At 34.7% G+C, this 23,493-nt stretch overlaps 1 protein-coding gene across 3 annotated transcripts in view; it reads right to left on the reverse strand.

Moving 5' to 3' along the window:
- LOC149702899 (dual oxidase maturation factor 1-like) overlaps positions 1 to 23,493 on the reverse strand; it is a 57,039-nt gene that overhangs the window by 22,221 nt on the left and 11,325 nt on the right. For 2 of the 3 annotated variants that reach the window (XM_089866827.1, XM_089866828.1), the window contains exons 2-3: positions 19,201 to 19,411; positions 14,051 to 14,108 (exon numbers count right to left, since the gene is read on the reverse strand). In XM_089866827.1, the coding sequence (XP_089722953.1) occupies positions 14,051 to 14,108; positions 19,201 to 19,368 (226 nt within the window). In that variant the 5' untranslated portion in view covers positions 19,369 to 19,411. Of the gene's footprint in view, positions 1 to 14,050; positions 14,109 to 19,200; positions 20,010 to 23,493 lie in introns of those variants that run through there. The other variant, XM_089866829.1, reaches the window with a different exon arrangement.

Consider the following 23,493-nt stretch of genomic DNA (forward strand, 5'->3'; position numbering starts at 1 on the left):
AAAGTAGCTTTGTATTTACTTTTTTTTTCAACATGTGAAGAAATTCAGATAGATGCATAAACCAGGTCATAATGTTAGTAGAACTTTGATTAATTTTAATTACCCTGATTTTAATTATTTTTCATGGAATTAATTTGTTTTAATCATATTAAAAGATAAGTTATATTTTTAAATTAGTATACTTGTTGTAGGTAACTAGCGCCACTTTTAATACTTTTAAGGCTATCATAGTGGCGACTAAGGGTATTAATTGATCCGCCTATAATTAGAACCTTCATACTCCTCAGTTTTGTATTATTAAATAATAAAAATAATTAAATTCGGAGTGAGAAGTTTCAAAATACAAAATTTTATTTATTTATTATCAGGAATGCATATAGCTAATTGGAATAAGTGTGCTGCCATTTTTCTCAACGTATCTAGTCGGGTTTTGTGGGAAGTTTTCAAGTGCTAGAATAACAATATGTTTGAAGAATTTTAGCTCGCGAATACTCTATCTCGCTGCGCCTTGCACCTCGCCTGACTTCGCTTTGCTGCTAACCAACCAATGAAATTAGAGTTTGAATGAGGTCATAATCTTTCAAACTCTAATTTCATTGGTTGGTTACAAAACCGCATAGAAATTAACGTTCGAGACATTTTGCACAATGATTCTTATTAGATGTATGTATTCCTGTTATTATTAATTATTTTAAGATAAAATTTATAAATATTAATATCCTTATATATAATATTATTTTATACCTACCCTTAAACCCCTAAAATTTCCAAAGGAAACCCATACCTTTAGGCTAAACTCCTGATATTGTTAAGTATAATTTATAACTCAAACAATTAATAAACATTGAAACAGTAGGGCGAGGTATTTGCACGATTTTTACCGCAAAACCTAGTATATATTGTATTAACATTAAGGGTAGATTAAATTTAAAGTCAAGTATTTTTTAAACTAATTTAGATATATACAAAAGCAAAAGTAAAAGATAATTTTTCCATTTTTCACAATATATTAACGTAAAATATATAAATTTTAAGTGAATTTTTCGAAATATTTCTCCAATAAAAAGCTGTCTGACTAGTTAAAAAAGACAGGCGGAAATTTTTGGGGGTTGATACTTGATAAACAGTTTTTTTTTCTTAAGGTATATAATACACCCATCTGTTAATATGATTTATGCATACTAATTTAGTGATCTTTAGGTGTTGACTTTTGGGCCATTTTTTTATTATTATTTTTTTAACGTATGCCATTTTGCTTAACAGCCTCTATTTGTAATACATTGCCAATTACGTTTTTTTTTCTTATTTTTTGAAGGGGAACCTAATGTTATTGATGTTATCAGAAGGGGATAATAGAAGAAGGATGACACCGTGTATTCTCTTAATACTTTAGTTATGTAACATGATTCTTCCCAGGCTCATGTATATCTTTTTGTTTGCTCTCCTGCTCATCAAACTTCTTTCAGATGGGCATCGCACCGTGCTGGGGTGAATTCTATAACTATTTGGTGGTACTAATTTCCCCAGCAATCAACCCTGCACAAACCTTGATTGTCTTGACGCTGGACAAAAACGCACAAGCGCATGCGTGTGCCTTGGCAAATAGTTAAGCGCCAATAGAGTAATGATGTGGGAACTATTTATCGCGTAACCTTGCTCCAAATGTTAAAGGATGTTGGGAAGAATCATGTTACAATTACCCCTCCCACTTTATGGTGGTACACCTCTCTGGAATGGAAGTATTATATACTTCTGATGTTATTTAGAATGCTTGTAATTTGGTCGGCGAGTGAGGTGTGGGAAAATAATTTTTTAAAAATTGTTTACGTGGACTTGTGGTTGGTAAATAATTTCAGAGCTCTAAATGCACCCTTGAGCTACGTCGTGATTTTATAAAGAAGGCCTTTAGGGAAGATATTAATTATTATTAAGTTGTCAAATGTTAACCATATTTAATTTATTTTCCTTATACAGGGAGTGGGATTTTAGAAATAAGTGTACTAAATATAAACATTCAAGAGAATTGACGTTTAATTTAGTGTAATTTAATTGTAATTATGTATATTGCGAGCAATTAGGTTTTATTACTGAAGCCCACGCTTTTAAGCCTCTCTATGAAGTAATGGCAACGAGGCTCGGATCTCCTTTAATCTTAGAGGACAGAGGTGAAATGGAGTGGTAATCTTATTACTTATAACCTGGCTAGCTAGTTCCTGAAATTTAGCTTCTATTTTTAAATGGCGCTACGCGGCAGCACTCAACAATCCCTTACCAAAGGTATGAGCATGCGCAAGTTACTCTGGGAGACTTTCATGGCCCACGAACAATTCTACTCCATCTCGCATCTCTCCTCTAAGCTTTAATATTGTTTGAAACATTAAATTATTTGAAATACTATTTAGTCACAAATTAAATACAGTTAATTTAAATTAAGGGTTTTTTTTCTTTAGAACAGATATTAGTCAAAAACTAAATACAGCTAGTTTAAATTAAAGAGGTTTTCTTTAACTGATCCAAATTCCAATTAAAATTTATTTCATTTTGCAAATTATGCAAATTATTTACTCGATATTTAAATTTTAAATTTTTTACTTCCATCCACTTATTAATTAAAATTCTTTCTTTAATTAAAGAATATCAAAACTAGAAACCCACTCATTACATTAAGAGTAAATCTAAATAGTTGTTTATGATTGCATTCGGAATGAATATTACGAATCTAGTTTAATTAATGTATGTACTAGATCAACAAAGACTCTGATGTCTTGTCTTGCCTTGGAATGCGAGACCTTTTTTAGTTTTTATGTCGAGCCAAAGGCAACTTTCGTTTTCATTTCAAATGAATCTCGAGAGAGAAAATATTATCATAGCACGCGGAGAAAAGAGGACAACTAGGCGCCCGATTAAAACGAATCTTGAAAAAATAAATAAAGAAAATTTCAAATCAAGAGATACTTAAACTCGTCGATAAATATTTTGATTGTTTATAGGTTAGGTTTCAATCTATGAAATGACGTATTTTCTTGGTGTAATTTCTATGCTATTTTAAGGACTGTTTTATTGTAAAATTTTTGTGAGTATTTATGAAGAATGTTTTGGATAAATATTCATGTAACTGGGATTTGGAAATTCTGTTGTGTCGTCATTTTTATACGCATATTTTGCAGTTAATATTTATTAAATTTTTTAAATATTTTGCAGCCCTACCTGAACCCCTTCTTATGATATGTTTTCTAGCATTCCTTTGTACCACTAACAGTGTATGAAGTTTTACTTTAAAATTTTCCTAAAGTTAAACCCGATACACTATTTGAAAAAAAAACGTATTTGTGGTTTTTGGAACGTTTCTGTAGCTCTTTGAAAATAATTCTGCCATACTTTTTGATGATTTAATATGTTTTGTAAGGCCGATTTACAAGCACAAATTACGATGTTATTACGACTGACTATACAAATTACTTTCACTCGAATTTCTTCATATGAAATGTAAATTACGACAAATATTTTTGAGATTTTTTTTTTCTTTCCGGCCTAGGCCTACAATCTTTTCTCATGTTTTTTTTATCGAAAGAGCTTATAATACAATGAATATATGAATTGGAACCATGTTTCTATCTGCAATATTAAAGAAGGTACGAGCAATTAAGTTTCCCTAATGGAAATGGACACTACGCGTTAGGCTACTCCGCGAACTGGGAAGTACCTCTATTGGATGAATCTGTCAGGTGGTACTAGGCATCTAGTATAGGAGAGGTCTAACGCGTAGTGTCCAAAACTGTCCATTGCCCACCATTACGGAAACTTCAATTGCTTGCTTGTATCTTCGTTAATATTGAAGATAGAGACATGGTTCCAATTGAGATATTCATTATTTTGTACGCTACTCAGATTAAAAATGAAAAAATTCTAGCCCTTTAAGTGTTTGTGTGGTCGAAATAATTCACTTTTTGAGGTTTTATAATGGGATATTATGTAACGAATTATTCGAGATTATTGCTAGCGTGATAAGTAGAGAATTTATCCGCGGATAATCTAGTTTGAAGATGATTGATCGTGTTCAAAGGGTAAAAAATACCGAAGTATTTTTTTTTTCATGTTACTTAACTTCTTATAATGAACTTTCACTGAAATTTTTCGTTTGTAATGAACGTGATATGCGCTCTGTTATTACCTTGATAAGTTATAGGGTGAGCCTTTTCATTGGAAACTAGTTTTATACAGGGTGTTTCTGATAAGGCAGACTTGAAAGAAACACCCTGCATTGTTTATAGTTGGTTGAAAGGTTTGTACATGAATATTTGTACAATATTTTGCAAATCGCATCATAATCTCCATTTTCCCTCTACTCACACCCTAAGAACACACCCTTTAATTTATGTCAGACTTATCAGAAACACCCTGTATTTTTCAATGAATGGATATAGAGTTTTAAACCTTAGTGATGTAACAGATAGAATTATAATAATATACATACATCTGTGACTGCTCGTATATTTAATTATCTTTAAAATAAACAAAAGCCTTAAATTAGAAATTCAAGCTACATGCATGCAGAAATTCCCATTGTATAATATATTTGTATAATATATATGTATATAAATAACTCCATCCGGTTTTTAGGGAAGGGAACCGCCTTATTTCTTATAATAATTTAAATTTTATTTTTAGCTTATTTCCGAATACCAAACGGAACTTAAAAATTTTATGCGGAAACTCTTGGCGCGTGATTTAAGATTCCGTCAAGTTGTAAGTTATTCAAAGGGATAGTAGCATTATAATTTTGACTATAACGTAACCTTTAAATTATGCGAAAATTGAGCCTGTTTGGAAATAGAAAATATTTTTAGTACCGAAAATAAATATGACACAGCCCTCAGTGTATCTTACTAATGACGTCATAACTAGAGGTGTGAGTTGGTAATTTACCATCCTCCGTAACTTACCAGTAATTTACCAAATACCGCCATAAATTACATATTCTATTAAATATCATACCGTAATTTTACAATGGTAATTTACCAAAACGTTTTGAAGTTTTCCCAATTTCAAATTACGGTAATTTCACATCTCTAGCTATGTCACTCTTTGGTGGAAAATAATTGTAACCCTATTTAGCGCACCGTGCGTGACGTCATAAACGTGCCTTTTGTTTTAAGACTTCATCCAATATTTTTTATAAAGAGTAAATTTTAAAATTTAAATTTCTCAAATTATAATAAGGAAAGAGAAATTTTTGAATTCAAAATTTTCAATGGTTCATTTATGTAGGTACTACTATCCATTTAAGTTAAAAGATATTTCTGATACATACACAGTAGTGTCTTGGGAATAAATTAACAAACTTAATAGTATGCCTTTTGCCTTTGAAGGAAGTGTCAAGTGACTTTGGTTTAAATTTAAACGAATACTTGAAACCCATAAGCGCGCGTTCGCATTTTTATAGGACAACCACGCCATAATTGAACTTAAATATATTTTTTTTATTTGCCAAAGTACTTAAATTCTTAATATTATCATTGGAATTCTGTTGGCCCTTTCACCTCCTACAAGGGTATTAAAGACAAACTGTTCAGAAACCCCTTGTTCATCCATGCGTGTAAATTCAATATATATATTTTTGACTTTTCAATTTTATTTTTATTATTTTTTTTTTGCTACAGATCTGACAGTTTTTGTCTTTTTTGCCCCATAGCTATAGATCACTAAATTATTCCCACCCTTAAAAATCCGCTTAAACGCGCGGCCCTTATGCCTTTTAATTCGAAAAACAATGGGATTGGGGATAAGCGCTGATTACGTAATGTGGTAATGGTTAATAATGACGTGTACCACGAAAATTAATGATCATTCCATAATTTGAGCTATCGTACGGCGCAGGAAAAATTAGCAGTTTGTTGGTACGTTTTTGGAGATAATTTACGTTATGGGGACGTTTAAAAGGTATGTTGTTCATATTTGTCTTGAACAACAACTAATAATTTTTGGAAATATAAGAGTTTGTTTTAGGTGAATTTTGACAGCCTTAAGTTCTTGCTTCTAAGTGTATTTTCGGTATTTATATATCAAGAACCCATTTAATGCCTGAGAAATTTGTTGTTATATTCTTGCCAGTAATAGGCATTATATTCGTTTTGTCTCTCAACTTGTTGAAGTGAGTCAGGGGAAAAACAGAGATGGAAGGTCTACGTGAGGGTCGTGAGCTCCCCTGGTGGAAACTTCTTTATAATATCTATTGTGGGTGGAAATGCGCGGGATATCAGAAGTGGTAAAAGCCTGTGATTACGGCGCTACAGCCCGTTCTTTTTTGAACGTTCTCATATATTATAAGGGTTCTTTTTATATTCAAATCTTATAGTTTTCGCTGTTGGGGCTAGAGAAAATTCCCCCCCTTTCTCTTAGCTTTAACTACTTCAGAGAAGTGTTGTCAGGCCCTCTGTAAGCCAAGTTCTAACTCAAACTGAACTGCTATCATTTTTATCTACAATATCCGGGCTCACCAACGGTGTGGCAGCAACACTTGGGTGAAAACAATGTCCATAGAAAAGCAATTGCCAATATAACATATTGTTAATTATAAATTGTAACCTGGTGTATTTCGCTATCCCTTTTCAAATTCATACACTTAAACGGTAAACCTCATTCCTCCATATTTTGAAACAAAAATTTAATTCGTTACATTAAATAAATTGCAATTAAGAACTCCCCAAATATTTTGCACTAGAAAATTTAGGCCGGCTTGGGATTAACTTAATTCTTTTTTCTTTCATTTTTAAAAAATCTTAATTATATTATTTTTTTATTATGTGGGCGATTGTGTACGACGTTTTACCACTTAACTTGACACTGATATCCTGTTAAACACAAACCAACCCTTAGCTACTGATAACGCTGAAAGGTAACGTTAGTGACGAGGTTCATATAGAATTTTAATTTATTCGGGTCTTGTTTGTAACGCGAGTTAGTCTGCCTGGCGGGCTCGAGGCTTGCGCGCGAATATCGGCCAATATGTTAAAAAAACTATAGGGGAATTCGACAAATTAACCCGAATGCGACTAACCCATCTAGTCTATCATTATGGTTTATTTTAATTGCGCTGCCACGTTAACCTGACGGTTTATTAACATTTTTTCTTTCTTTCTTTCTCTCTAGGGATGTCGATGGCCCGAACGACCTTCTAAACGGCCTTCCCTTTTTGCCAGGTAAGAAGTGGTATTTTTTAATGTCTTATAAAACAACTAGGGCCTCAATACCGTTATCTACATTGGAGTTACAGCGTCAGGCGGAGAATACTTTATAGTTAATAAGTTAACGTTTAAAGGGTCCCCGATGTTCAGGTCCTGTTATTACCTCTCCGAGTGACGTATGTCACGGAGAGGTTCTAATTTCGACGTGTCTGTGTGTCTGTCTGTCTGTGTGTGTGTCTGTCTGTCCGTTGTTACACCCACGTGACCGCGTTCGCAGTTTGCAAATCGGAGCAAACGTGTATTCAATTTCCAGACTGCATTTACAGTCCCGGAAATTGTATTCCACTTACAGGCTATTACTCCATTGCCTGTCTAACAACTCTGTTCATTTGTCCACCCCACATGGACACCAATCTGAACTTACTAACTTCTAAACACCACCATCTTCTAGTCTTTCGCCCATTCCACATCGACACCAGTTTGTACTTACTGGCTTCTAAACACCACCACCTTCTCGTCTTTGTCCATTCCACATGGACACCAGTCTGTACACCTGGCTTCTAACACCACCATCTTCTGGTCTTTGTTTTTGTCCATCCCACATGGACACCAGTCTGTACACCTAGCTTCTAACACCACCATCTTCTGGTCTTTGTTTTTGTCCATCCCACATGGACACCAGTCTGTACACCTGGCTTCTAACACCACTATCTTCTGGTCTTTGTTTTTGTCCACCCCACATGGACACCAGTCTGTACACCTGGCTTCTAACACCACCATCTTCTGGTCTTTGTTTTTGTCCATCCCACATGGACACCAGTCTGTACACCTGGCTTCTAACACCACCATCTTCTGGTCTTTGTTTTTGTCCATCCCACATGGACACCAGTCTGTACACCTGGCTTCTAACACCACCATCTTCTGGTCTTTGTTTTTGTCCATCCCACATGGACACCAGTCTGTACACCTGGCTTCTAACACCACCATCTTCTGGTCTTTGTTTTTGTCCATCCCACATGGACACCAGTCTGTACACCTGGCTTCTAACACCACCGTCATCCTTAAGGTTAAGACATACGCGGCGATCGGCTAGGGTTACGAGAAACGTCTAGCCTTCCAATGGAGGGGTCTTCCTCCAAGGTTCACGCAATTGCGATGTTCTTATCTACAGCTGCGATTCGAATCCTTTATATACTACCTATTTGAGTAAGTCGAAACAACAGTCATATTAGGGTTGTAAGTCGGAAAATTTTCCGCGGAAAATTTTCCGCTCGGAAAATTTTCCGGAAAATGACCGAGCTATATTTTTCCGGAAAATTTTCCGTATTTTTCCGCTACCGGTTTTTCAATTAAAAAGTTAAAACTTTAAAATTTTTCAATTGCCTTTCTTTTCAAAACATTCATTATTTGGTTTTAGGTGAATTCGGAGGGGTAAAAAATTGTCCAAGGGAACAGAGTCTAGTGACCCCTATTCTCTATAGGAAAAGCTCACTCATATGCTATCGCTTGCATGCATAGGGTTACTTTTTGCTCTTATGACGGTATAAGGCGTTAGAGAGTCGAGACCTAACCGTTAAAAGACCTAAGTGAAACTAAAATTATCAGGCGTAAAGGATAGTGATGGTCTGCGTCATTGTAAGGGAAACGAGGTGTTATGTTGTTAATGAAGTTTGTTAACCCTGTTTAAAGTCACAAATTATGGGAAAATCAACCACTAATATTTGGTGACACTTTAATAAATCTACTAAAGATGGCAAAATAACTGGAGAATGTTTTAAATCTTTAAAAGTTGGATAAATTGACTCAAAGCTCACATAATTGCTAGTTTTATATTTTTCCGATTAGCGGAAAATTTTCCTCTTCGCGGAAAATTTTCCGGAAAAGTTTCCGGAAAATTTTCCGCGTTTTATTTTTCCGGAAAATTTACAACCCTAAGTCATATCCTTCAATTCAAACGTCAATATTAGTCAAGTCTCTCAAGGTTGTTTAATTATTCTTTTTTAAAACGATGTAACGCTCAATAAGGCGAACAACTAACGAAGAAAATATTACATATTAATTATATTTATTTTAATATTTAAGATAATCTCTTTTCTCAATTCAAAATTAATACGGAAAGAGTTAAAAAGCAGTCTATTTTTTGTCTGTGTGTGTCCGTCCGTTATCACACTAGTATAGTGCGCCGAGTTAGCGGTTCGCTTTGTTTTGATGTGTTAAGAAATCCTACAGAACCTTAATATTCACTTTTTCCATAATATAAAGTGAATATGTGGAAATCTTTTTCGTAATTACGATGCATTTAGTACATTTGTAGCTTTAAAGCTCTGTTTCATTTTGATATTCCAAGGATGTTTTTTAATATTATTATTTGAAATGGATGTTTATATATTACTTAAGCTATACTACATCTGTATATAGAATAATCCTTGGTTTAGGTATTTCAAGACGAAAGCTATGGCCTCGATTCTATCGGGTAAATCAAGATTGATCCGCAATAGGCTTAGTGAACCAAAGAGTAAATAATTGAGACCTGAGGTGGAGTAAACTCTGGGTTTTGATTATCGTGTCTGTAATGAAGGGACATTAACGGTTCAGAGTGAACCGAAAGTTAAATACACGTTTAAATAATCAAATTTAGATTTTATAATAGAAGAAAGCATCATGGTAGCAATTAGATCAGTGAAAGGGCTAATCGTTATCGGATCATAGATTTGAAGTTTTCATTCTTGTTTCAAAGTTAATATAGAACGAGTATTGATACTGTTAGTTATTTAAAACAGAATTGTATATTTGATTTGCGATAAATGATAAAATGAAGTTTCAAGTGTGTGACTCTCTGAAATACGGTAGGGGGTAGAGACGAGTGCTTTTTATTGATATCGTTAGTTACTAAATTCAATGTAGTGAAGTTAATTTTGGGATAAATGACAAGCGCAGGCTCTCTTTCAAATGACCGTAAACGGTTGGTCTTTCATAATACGGGAAATCAACGACAAAATGTATAATGCAATACAATGCAAAAAGGTCAAAGGTTATATTCTTCCGTCCATACTCCGTGATTGTTACCTCTCCGAGTGACGTATGTCACGGAGAGGTTCTAAAATCGACAGGCATGTCTGTGTGTGTGTGTGTGTGTGTGTGTGTCAGGCTGTTGTTATTGACTTACACCCCAGGGGACCGCGTTCGCAGTTTCCGAATCGAAGCAAATGTGTTCGCCATTTCCGGACCGCATTCACAGTTCCCGGAAAATTCAAAACTTGAGGCTATCCACAATTCAACTGGCCACTACTATTTCATCTGACTAGTCAATTGTCCATTCCACATGAACACCAATCTGTATTCACTGGCTTCTAACACCACCATCTTCTGGTCTTTGTTTTTGTCCATCCCACTTGGACACCAGTCTGTACACCTGGCTTCTACACCACCATCTTCTCGTCTTTGTTTTTGTCCATCCCACATGGACACCAGTCTGTACACCTGGCTTCTACACCACCATCTTCTGGTCATTGTTTTTGTCCATCCCACATGGACACCAGTCTGTACACCTGGCTTCTACACCACCATCTTCTGGTCATCGTTTTTGTCCATCCCACATGGACACCAGTCTGTACACCTGGCTTCTACACCACCATCTTCTGGTCATTGTTTTTGTCCATCCCACATGGACACCAGTCTGTACACCTGGCTTCTACACCACCATCTTCTGGTCATAGTTTTTGTCCATCCCACATGGACACCAGTCTGTACACCTGGCTTCTACTCCATCATCATCGTTAAGGTTAAGACATACGCGGCGATCGGCCAGGGTTACGAGAAACGTCCGGCCTCCCAATGGCGGGGCTTCCACCAAAGGTTCACGCAATTGCGCTGTTCTTATCCATAGCTGCGATTCGAAATCGTTATATACTACCTATTAGAATAAGGTGAAGCAACCGGCGTATGCTTCATTTTAAACGCCAATATTAGTCAAGTCTCTCAAGAATGTTTAATTGTTCTTTATCAAGACGATGTAACGCTCAATAAGGCGAACAACTAACGAAGAAAATATTTAATATTAATTATATTTATTTTAATATTTAAGATAATCTTGTTTCTAAACTCAAAATTAAAACGGAAAGAGTTAAAATGCAGTCTATTTTTTTGTCTGTGTGTGTCTGTCCGTTGTCACACTAGTGCGCCGAGTTAGCAGTTCGCTTTGTTTTGATGTGTTAAGAAATCCTACAGAACCTTAATATTCACTTTTTCATAATATAAAGTGAATATGTGGAAATCTTTTTCGTAATTACGATGCATTTAGTACTTTTGTAGCTTTAAAGCTCTGTTTCATTTTGATATTCCGAGAATGTTTTTTAATATTGTTATTTGAAATGGATGTTTATATATTACTTAAGCTATACTACATCTGTTTATAGCATAATCCTTTCTATAGTGATTTCAAAACGAACGCAACGATATTGGTCAAATGTACTTTTATTTGTCAATAGGCCTAGTGAACCAAAAAGTAAACGCTTGGGTTTGGTTTTCGTTTCTGTAATGCAGAGACATTAACGGTTCAGAGTGAGCCGAAAGTTAAATACACTGTTAAATAATTAGGCTTAGAGTTTATAATCATGGTGGATATCTGGCCCGCGTTCAGCAGAGCTCAGCGCTGTTAGCAGTGTCGTACAGGACGGGATTTTGCTCTTGAATTTGACGTCACGGTGCTCAGCGCTGAGCCAGCGCGGTCTTCAAAGAAAATAGTCGGGTTTTGGGAAAACGTGACGTATAACGCGTAGTTCTCAGCTTGGCGAAAAAACATGGAGGAATTAATACAAATAGCTCTTGCTGATTCTGATGGGACTATAGCTATTTAATTGGCGTGAAAGCATTTGATGACGCGAGAATTTTAAGAGACATGTTACTTTCTAATTTTAATTATAAAAGACGTTGTTATCTATCTCTTTAAATATGTTATCATACAATTTTTGTTAAGCCTTGGTACCTTGCACGCTTTATTGTGCTAGCGTCATTTTTAAAACACCGATGACCGGAAAAAAGCTATGACGACAGATCTCACCGGTAACCGTTTTCCAAAATCCGCTGTCATTTTGGGGAGCTCTGCTGGACGCAGCCCAGACCAGTGAAAGGTCTGATCGTAATCGGATTATAGCTTCGTGTTTTCATGCTATTTATGGTGCGCATTTACTTCCAGTGTGTGTAGCCACAAATAAGCTTTGATGTTATGTAACGTTAACAGTCATGTTGACAGACTAAGAAAATTGTTGAGGTGAAACGAGAGGATAGTGTTTACATGGCAACCCTGTTGTGAATATGGCTTTGAACATAGAGGGTATACAGTTGAGGAGTAGAAAATTCGGCCTTTACAAAAACGTAAAGGTAATATCCCTCCAAAGGTTTAGCTCTTCATTTCCCGTTTTTCCCCCATCGGATGATTTTAATGTGTACAAGTATATCCTTATTGGATGTAAAATGCCGTCTGATTTACAGTATATTTGCTATGCTTTGTATACTGCTTTAATATTTCATAAATTTTAACTTCAGTATTTGTTCTTAAAAAAAGAAACATTTCCATATCTGGGTAAGTAAGTTTGTAAGTAGTCCTCCTCGGAGAGGTAATATTTTGGTTTTCCCAACTTGTATTGTATTGTCGCGAAAAATTATTATGATTTTTTTAAATGTTTTATGCGAATTTAGTCTCAAGGTTAAATGACAATTTTTGGCCAATTTTCCATTAAATTGAACTCTTATGATATGCGAGAGGCTAATCACTATTAGATTCCTTGTACACAGATAATAGGTTACGTATATACGTGTAATAATTCTGAGCATTAAAATGGAATCAGTTTATAGTACAGCGAAAGATAAAGTGTGTTTTACACCAATTACATTGGGGCTAATCAATATTAAAATTCCTGTAATTGGTTTTAGCTTTTATAAGTTATGTACAGCGAAAGGTACAGCGTTTATGCTGTCGCCTATTATACTGTGTGACTGGCCCCTCGGTACACGAAAACTCACGATATAACCCCCATAATCTGAAGTTTTTGGTGTACTGTACAATTTTTTGAGGCATATACCATCAGATATTATTAATTTTTTTCTTTAAACATGTACTTTCCATCTAAACATTTAAGGACTTGTCTTCTCTACTTAGTTATTTGAGCAAACTCCAGGTGAACCCATAGTCAAGTTTTCGTAGAAGTTATATTAAGAGCTCCTATAACTTTAGAGGCACCGTAACAAATTTTCTGCATTTTTTAAAACTTTTTGACTAATTTTGATTTTTCTATTGTATGCATTTGTTTTTAATTTTTTTTCTTTTTGTAATATAAGAAATGTCAAAGTTTTTGGGCGGTATATTTTGACTTCTCGAAGCGGGTTATATTATATCGCCCCGTTATATTTGGCTAATGCGGGCTAATGGTATTTTAAATATACAGTAAGTAATACACTATACTTGTAATTATTTTGTACGTTACATGCAAATCTACATTTCATTACATTCAAATAGATATAGGGTAGTTAAACCAAGGAATATATGAAATATTTTAGTTTACTGTCCGTGTAGACAACAAACATTAAGTTGTCTTTGGGCCCACTAATATGAAACATCTGCATTTTTATTTATTAATTTATTATTTTTTTTTTGCCAATTTTAAAATTTAATACTATTATTCAATTATGCTTAATTAGGGGTTAATAAGTAAGCTAAAATGTTACGGGTGAAGAACTGAACCAAACCAGTTCTAATGAACCTTCACCTCGTGCAATTTCGTCAAATTCGGGAACTAATTTACCAATATTGACTGTGTTTATAGAACAGACGAGCATACATACAAATAAATAAACAAAAATGAACTTACTGAGTATGACGGCTCCTACGAATAAACTTATCGTTACACAAATAAATGTCGATAGTTTCTGAAAATAAAAAAGAAAACGAAAACATCGATTAGAAATCTTAATAGCAATTAACCTTATATTTATCTAATATATTAAATTATTTCCTAACTGGGCCCCAAAAAAAAAGGCGGAGAGAAAAAAATTCCAACTTATTTCAAAATCTTAATGAAACGATAAATCAGTCACTTTAAAACTAATAAATACTTTATCCTTTAGTGAAAGGGGCAAGTAATTAATCGTCAATGTTGGGTTTTCACAGGGCGATTTTTTGTTTAAGGGAAAGAATTTCGCGAAAAATTATACGAAAGAAGGTAATTTTCGCTGTTATGGTTAATTTTTTCAACCACGTTTTCAATTAAAGGGATACTGTGGCTAGAAATTTTACATTTTTAATCGAAAGAGCACGTAAAATAATGAATGATATCAATTGGAACCATGTTTCTATCTATAATATTAAAGAAGATACGAGAAATTAAGTTTCTTTAATGGACACTACGCGTTTGGATTTCCTGCGAAGCACTGTGAGCTACCCCTATTGGACGACTAGTACCACATGAGGGATTTGTCCAATGGGGATACTTCCCAGTACTTCGCGGGAAAAGCCTAGTGTCCATTACCATCCATTACGGAAACTTAATTGCTCGTATATTCTTTAATATTGTAGAGAGAAACATGGTTCCAATTGCTATATTCATTATGTTATACACTCTTTCGATTAAAAAAGAAAACAAAACCATCCCGACGTATCCCTTTAAGAAAATAAATAAAGAAAGAAAAAAATGCAAAATGCCAAAATGGTAATTTCGCAAGATAAAAAGAAGAGTTAAAAAAATTATCTTTTCGCAAAATTTTGCGAAAAACGCTCAGAAATCTCCCAGTGAAAACAGAGCATCTGTAATCTCAAACTAGCTCGGTATCTCACTTTCACTGTTCTATCAAACAAATCCAAAATCCCCAGGAGTGCAAAGATAAATCGTTTTGTTGTTTTTTTTTCCTAAAAAAATCGTACTTTTTTTTCCTGAGTCTGACCTTTACCGTATAGCATATATATTGGATCTTCGCGGTCGTTAGCTCTGGGGCTTCCTCAAAGATTAAGAAAAAAAAATTCTTAACTTTCACTTTCTTCCTCACTCATTTAAAAACACAGCGAGCCTTTGCTGTGTTTGATGATGTTACGTAAGATTTAGGTTTCCCGGGTTTGGAACTATACCTTTCTAGACTAAAGGATTTTGCGTTCAAGTTAATTACTTGTGTGTTTTAATTGCTCTTTCGGGCGCTCAAAATTATTTGGTGCAATTAAGTTTTGTGTGATAGGGTTAGATGATTGCTTGAGAGGGAAAACAGTGCACTTAAATTCTGATTTAAATGATTTGATAGTTAGTTATTGCATTAATTTAGACTTAACGATATTTATTAATGCAAATTATTCTTAGTTATAATCTGGTTAAAATAGTGGAACAGTTACATAAGGAATGCATATATGTATTCCTATTATCTATATATAGATAATAGGAATTATTGTGTCCCCATATATCCTAACGTTAATTTCTATGCGGGTTTCGTGGGCCGGGCTCGAGTACTATACGTCACATCTCTTATATCTAATGTTTTTCTGAGGCATGACATACTCAGCTTCTAAGCCTGCAATAACAGTCATTTAGGTTTAGGTACTCTGCATTTAAAATAATACAATAAGGCTTAACTACTCTTCATAAAAATAAGCCAATTAGACTTAACTACTCTATTTACAATATATATCATTTAGACAGTTAAACTCTGCTTCTTTGGCTGCAACAATGAGCCATTTAAGCTTAGCTACTCTGCATATAAAATAATCCAATAAGGCTTAACTACTCTACATAAAAAATGCAATTAGGCTTAACTACTCTATATAAAAATAAGCCCACTAAGCTTAACTACTCTCCTTATAAAATAAATCATTAGGCTTAACCATTCTCCTTACAAAGTAAGTCATTTAGGCTTAGCTACTGAACAATTTGGACGCCTAGCTACTGAACAATTTGGACGCCTAGCTAGTTTGCTTGCAAAACATCAGAAAATATTCAAATTAGATTTATTAACTTAGACCACAATATATGTTGAATTTAACGAAGAAAACTCAATTAGGCTTAGTTACTTAGGCCATAAAGTATTCCAATTAGGCTTAAAAATATACAACCCTAACTCAAGGTAATGATGACGTTGCCTCACTTTTACTCTTTGAGAAATGAAACCAACTTTCAAAAACAAAAACAAAAAAATATAATTTAAAACTAGGGTAAATATTTGCGAGATTAGTAATTTTAAAAATGTTTTGTAGGTTAAATGACTTCATCATTAGTCTAGCCAAAGGAAGAGTTAATTTTCCGCGAACCCACCCATGTGTAAATTACTCAGCGTGTTTTTTTATATTTTTATAATAGGGGAGACCTTTCCTTCTTAATAAGTTGCAAATTACCCGATCTTATTAACGTACCGGTATTTAAAACACTAGACCCCATAGGGTAGGATCATATCGCTTTTAACCTAATTCGTTATGTAATTAACTGGGCCAAATGCGGTAGTCTCTTTAGAAAAAACTTATGTCCTCCATAGAAGGGTGAAGTTTATAGATCGTGCTAAAACGTATGCACGTATACTAGAATTATCTTATATAATTTGGTCATTATATTTAAATGCCGCAAAATCATCTTCCAAAGGGGCATGTTTATTTATGTTAAGCTCGAGTGACCAATACCTATTATATGCTTTTAAATTGTTAGGTTTAATTTGGTCTTAGTTAGAAACGCGAAAAGCAGTTGCTGTATACTTTTTCTGCCAGCTTTGATTTGATATTAATTAGCTTAAATAATATATAATTCATTAAATGTTTTAATTAACGTGGGTTTATCACAAATTATTTTTTGGTAAATTAAATTATAACTATTAAACATCAAAGTAAGCAATAAATGAAATATTCCAACTGCTCGTCTCTTGACAACCGATTTTTAAGGATTATCAACTATTTTTTCCTATTATTAATCGATCTTTACCGATTAATAACCGATCTTTACCGATTAATAACCGATCTTTACCGATTAATAACCGATCTTTACCGATTAATAACCGATCTTTACCGATTAATAACCGATCTTTACCGATTTTCACTGATTACCAACCGATATATCAGTAAATTAATCTCTAGCCGATTAATCGGTTAAAATCGCTTAATTGACCTCTAACCAAAATATCGGTTAAAGCGCCCATCACTAGCATATATACCAAATAATTTGTGGTAAAACAACTAAGTAATGTATAATTACAACAAAATCCATCCTAAATATGCAAATAAGAATACAAAAAAACATTTATTTTTGTTTCAGGGGCTCCCAAAACTTAACATAGATCGATTTAAGAGAATCTGTCAGAAACCGTTATTTGCGAGTGTATTCGAATGTGAAATTGTTTTACGTTTTTGACCGAAGTTCCGCTGTATAACTTTCTACGTATATTATTTCTTTATTTAAAATCGGCTTCGAATATACACAGACAGTTAACCCTCAACTACTTGTACTGAAAAAAAATGCCTCCCCAACAAGCAAGCAAGCAAAGAGTTGTTTCTTTGCCTTTCTTGTTTTAAATCTATCCTCAACATAAATGTTCAACGAGTAAAAAAATTAGGTTGTCTCGCTTCGTTAGAGACGTGTCTCATTTAAGTCTTGTCGGTCGGATGTGTATATAAATATTCTTTATGTCATTGAATTTCGAAATTATACGCTTTTTAAGGAGAATTTAAATAGGGGGAAAGTGTTTGCTATGGTTTTGGGGAGGGGAGTATCAAAAAATATTGTTGAAAAGGATACTAAAGAAACTTACTAAAAGGTCTACGTATACTTATTTTTGGTGTAGTATTTGAGAAATAATTAAAAATATATAAGTTATAATTTTCACGCTAAAGGACACTTAATCTTGCCACATTAATGTTCTGAATTAACTATTAATTAAAATTGGAAGTTCACGTGCTAATTTACGAAAAATTAACTTAAGAAATTTCGCAAATGAAGGATGGTAAACTAGATGCAGGGCTCCCACAGAAATTTCTTAAAATAATAGTGAAAAAAGAGACCTTTCACGGTAAAAATAGGCTAAAATAAGGACCAAATTCTTGGAAATAGGAACCAAATAGAGACCAATTCAAAATCAAAATTAGATCTTTATTTGTACGGAAGTATCACAAAAAAGTTGGGAAACCAAAATAAACCTCTCCGAGCCAAGACGAATTTACTTTCTAAACACAGTTCCACCAGCCAATGAGAAAAACCAGAAACACATAGTTCAAATTGGCGAGATATTGCCAAGGTCATTTGTAAAGGTTAAAGCGTTTAATAATTCCCTGTGGATCGGAGTGAGAAGAGTTTTACTGTTGCAAAAAATTTTAGATGGAATATTAAAAACGGGAATTTTTGAAAATAGGGTGGTTTAGAGACCAAATGGCGATTTTAGGGTGGTTTAGAGACCTACCCAAAAAGTAGAGACTTTTAGGTATTTTAGAGACCAGATGGGAGCCCTGTAGATGCGAAATCAAAATGCTAATTTACGACAAATTAACATTGGAAATTTCGCAAATAAAGGAAACTAAAATTAAATGCGAAATTAAGATGCTAATTTACAAAAAAATTAAAATTCGAAATTTCGTTAATAAAGGATTCTAAAACTACGCAAAATTAACACGCTAATTTGGGACAAATTATCATTAGAAAATTTTGCAGATAAAGGATGCTAAAATTATTCCGCGAAATTCATAAGCCTAAAACCATATTTAATTCCTTGTTTTAAATTAAAGTATAACGAGTTGATTTCCGACAACCCCTGAAAGTTATCCTCTCTAATATAACCTTCCAAATATCTAGCTGAATTTCAACGTTTAAAATGCCCTTGAAATTGAACTTTACTAGACACTCCCCATTGGAGTGAAGTTCAATTGTTAAATTAACAGAACTCTTCGTTATCAATCCCTTTTTTATGGATAATTGACACCCAAATAATTAAATAAATGTCTTAGCCCTAAAATATCACCATAATAAATTAATAACCAAATAAATAAATAAATAAATGAAAGATCAATACTCACTTCTTTTCTAATTCCGGGGAATACGATGAGAAAGGCTACGAATAGAGTTGAGAAGGAAATGTAAACGAGAATATTCCTTATGTCTTCGACAACCGGCGTCCTGTTAGAAGCGTGGTATAAAGTCGGACCACCGTCGTTACGAAAAGCGTCGAACCAACCGGTCAGCATCTTGAAATATCCGAGAACTGAGAAGATCCGATTTCAACGCTATCTGTATCAATGTGAACAAATCAAACGGAAGGAACCACTTTATAATCAAATACCGCAAGAAAAATTTAAAATATCGCGCACAATAATTCACAGCGCACACTCGTTGCCGTTCGCGCAATAAATTCCGTAAGCAAACCCCTTTCCAAATTTATTTATAACTAAATATCCACTTTGGAAAGTAGTAGGTAACCACCGAGTATGAACGGATCGCGAATTGCAACTGATACGTCTTTACAGACTGTCAGTCGTATTATAAACGTTTGACGCGACTGGTCCGCAAGGTCTATACCGCAGTTAAAAATGGTATATTTTGCGAAGGTCGATGGACGTGGATGTGTTGTATACGTTATCGTAATTAGCATTCGCCGGAGACGCGATTCTGACGTGACCCATCGCGGGCACCGTCGGGGTGCCGAATGCCGTTGAAAGAACCGTTATGCCAACGTAAAAGGGAAAGTGATTATAGGCCAGTGTCGAGGCCTTCATAAGACGCTAGCTTGTTTCTCTCCCTCTTTCTCTCTCTCTTTCTCCCAATCTTATCCTCCTCCTCTCTCTCATTTCTCTGGAAAACTCTTACTCTCTAAGTTTATCCCCGCTCCCACCAGAGAAAATGTGTTTTTTTTTTCTTTTTCTTAGTATACCCGCGACTATACGCGTCTTAGCGGCCGTTCGAGCAACTCGTGCCCCATATTCGTTGGATACGTAAGAAAAACGCTGCTCTTTTCGGGTCAAGGGCTACGAGCAATGCGAATGCGCGGCACTTCTCGCGCGAGACTATACTATTTCGAAATATTTTTAACCAAATATCACGCATGATAGGATTCCTGAAGTTTGTAAAAAAGAAGTATATAGTCATGCCTAATTCTGACTGGAATTTCATCAATTATTGCAAGAGTTTTTGTTTGAAAAACCTTCAATCATAACTCTGATGGACATAGCTTCGAGACTAGAATCCCAAAGTCCTTAATGTATACGACCTTTGAGCTTGAACCCCTGAGTACCAAGCTTCAAAGCTTGAACCATAGTGGACCAAGCTTGGAGCCTTGATCCCCCAATGTACCAAGCTTCCAGCCTTGATCCCCAATGGACCAAGCTTCCAGCCTTGATCCCCAATGGACCAAGCTTCCAGCCTTGATCCCCATGGACCAAGCTTCCAGCCTTGATCCCCATGGACCAAGCTTCCAGCCTTGATCCCCATGGACCAAGCTTCCAGCCTTGATCCCCATGGACCAAGCATGGATAAGCCTTCGACCCTCAACCCCCAATATATAACCTTCAACCCATGATCCTTCACCAAGAAACTCATAGTGGCATTTATAAGTTCATGATATTCCTTACACCAAGGGTTAGTGAGCATTGAAGAGAAGAGTACCTTAAGTTTGTAGGCATTGAATATTAACAGTGGGATGGAACGTGGGGGAATTTAAGGGAGAAATTTCATGATTAGGGGGAAAATTGCTTTCTCTCTTCTCTCTAGTTCTCTCCTCTGCAGCCTCTATCCCATATTGCATCTTCATCAATTTATCATTATCAGCGGCTTTCGTTTGAAAATCGTGATTTTTATTTTGTTTTTAAATGAGGGACATTGTGGGATTATGGCTTGTAGGTGGGGTTTTTCCCATAGTGGGCAGCTTATGATGGGCATTAGACTGTAGCTACTAGATGGGAGAAATCTGTATTTGGGGTGAAAGTATTTTTAGAAATTCTCGTAGGATGGGGCCCCATTTTTCTCCGATTCCATTTGAAATTTTATACTTTGGAATGTGTGGGTTTTAGACGTTGAAATTGTCTGAAGTGTTTGAAGTTCATTAACTTGTAGTGTTTTTGTCAAAAATGGCCTTGATTTTTTTTCTTTTTTTTTTTTTTAATAAGATTATGGTTTCGTGTTGTTTATTCAAATATCCGAATTGTAGATTAGAATTTAACTTCAATGGAAAAGTCACCACGCTGTGATTGTGATGCAACTTATTCTAATTGACTTGTCTAATTTGATTATTAGACAAGCATTGCTTTTAGTGCATTACTTAGGCTTAAGAGTTTATTAATTAAACTTGGCGGCTGAAGACTTCAAATTGTTTTTAGAGGTCAAATTTTCACACCGCAATCTCAATGGTTTGTTGAGAAAATATTAAATGCCCCCAAAAAAGACGTAGGCTATTTCAAAATTTAAATATTACCCCTTTTTAACTGTTTAATTTAAAATTGAAAGCAGATTCTTTTTAGGTTTGAAACCTGTTTATTTACTGTTATTATTTTATTATTTATATATTTATTTGAGATTTAACACCACACCCCAGTAATGCATAATCCCTCATCACACCAGGCAGCGCCTAATCTAGCCATTACCATTGTTTTAGGGATGGCACCGTGATAAAATTAGCGTTGTCTTCCAGTTTTTTTAAATTAAATTGAATGGGGTCATCCGTAAAATACTCCAATCATAACTTTGAAAACAATGGCCCTTACAGCAAAATGCCATAGAACATTTTCGACTCAAATTCGCCCCCCCCCCAAAAAGAACACACTCCTTAATTTCTGGCAAACCTCAAATAAATAAATAAATATGTAAGCTTTTCAACAGTTATGAAAACCTTGCTAATAACATAAACAATAATACAAGACCACCCCAAAACCAATCCACTTTATACCGACGAAATATTGTGAAACCAACTTTCAATCAATAACGTATCAATAGCTCAAAGGATTAGGTTTAGCACACAGTACCAGTAGGAGATCATATTAATTTTTGGGCAGTAATTCTACGACGAATCGTGAACCAATTTAAAACCCCGCGTGGTGATCTAGTATTCTAGTTCGAAACGTTACTAAACTATTGTTAAATCAACCCCCTTTTTCCCAAGTTCTATCTCGGTTCCTCCCTCAAAGAAAAGTTTTTTTTTAAAAAAAAAATATCGTTATCGAACTATTACGTAGTTACGTCTCGAGATAGAGTGATGAAAAATTCATATCCAAAACATATACTATGAGAAATAAAAAAGAAAAGAACTGTTTTTATATGATTGAAGAATCGGGCCTCGCCTTAAGACGTTTTAAACTTTATATACTACTAACTTTGAAGAGAAGAAAATTTGGAAGAAAGAAAAAAAAAGAAAAGAAACAAGGTTCTCCCGGGAAACCCTCGCTATAACCTACTTTATTTCGTTTTCTGTTATGACTTACAAATAATAAATTCCGTTAAAGGGATACTTTAAGTATTTGTTTTGGTTATGAATATGTCTAACAAATATAAATCACCCTTGATTTCGACAATACGAATTTTGCCATGTTCACGAGAATATTTTAAATCTGACGCGTGAACTGTGAAGTAATGAATGTGTAGCTTTATCTCGTGTTATTTATATTTCTGTTCGTAGAGATGAAAAAATAAATCAAACTCTCATTCTCAAAATTATGGAGATTAAGGATCAAACTTATGAGAATTTAATGTTCTTACGGTGACCCTCAACCGAGCCTTGACCCCAAATACCCAGGACCCCGGACTTATTTCCCAAACCCCCTGTACCTAAGATCTAAAATGTAGAACTTAGGGTTTTTGCAGGGTTAGATTTTGGTACAAGGGAATTATTTTTTTTTTTGGCCTATTCCAAAAACAATCGTCTGATTAGTCTCAAATGAGTTCTCATTTATAAAAAGCAGAGAGGGTAACAAATAAACAGAAACCAAAGTTCACCATCCTCCTTGGCGTCCCTCGACCCCTTCTTTTCCATTTGACCCTTCGCTTGAATCGCCGCTGCACATAGCTCAGAATTCAGTGTGCTTTTAATAGTTAGTAGACTGATACTAGCAGAGGTGTATCAAATAATCCTCCTTATTAATAAATAAGCTAATTTCCAAATACCAAGAAATTTTAACGCTTTTCGATAATTTTTCTATTCAATTCTGAAACCAATATTGTCTTACCCCGACGTGAGCAACCACGACCCCAACCACTACTTGGTTTTTTTTTCGGAGATACCTTGACCCCGATTAATATTTTATCCCATACGAACTTTACCTGAAATAAACAAAACTCGCCTGTCACTCAAATGTATCTACGTTCAGTTATCAAAGAAGTATAAACCA

Source organism: Phalangium opilio, unplaced genomic scaffold (assembly GCF_054372755.1).
Source record: "Phalangium opilio isolate 3A_F unplaced genomic scaffold, DU_Popi_V2 ptg000017l_1, whole genome shotgun sequence".
Classification (NCBI taxonomy): Eukaryota; Metazoa; Arthropoda; class Arachnida; order Opiliones; family Phalangiidae; genus Phalangium; species Phalangium opilio.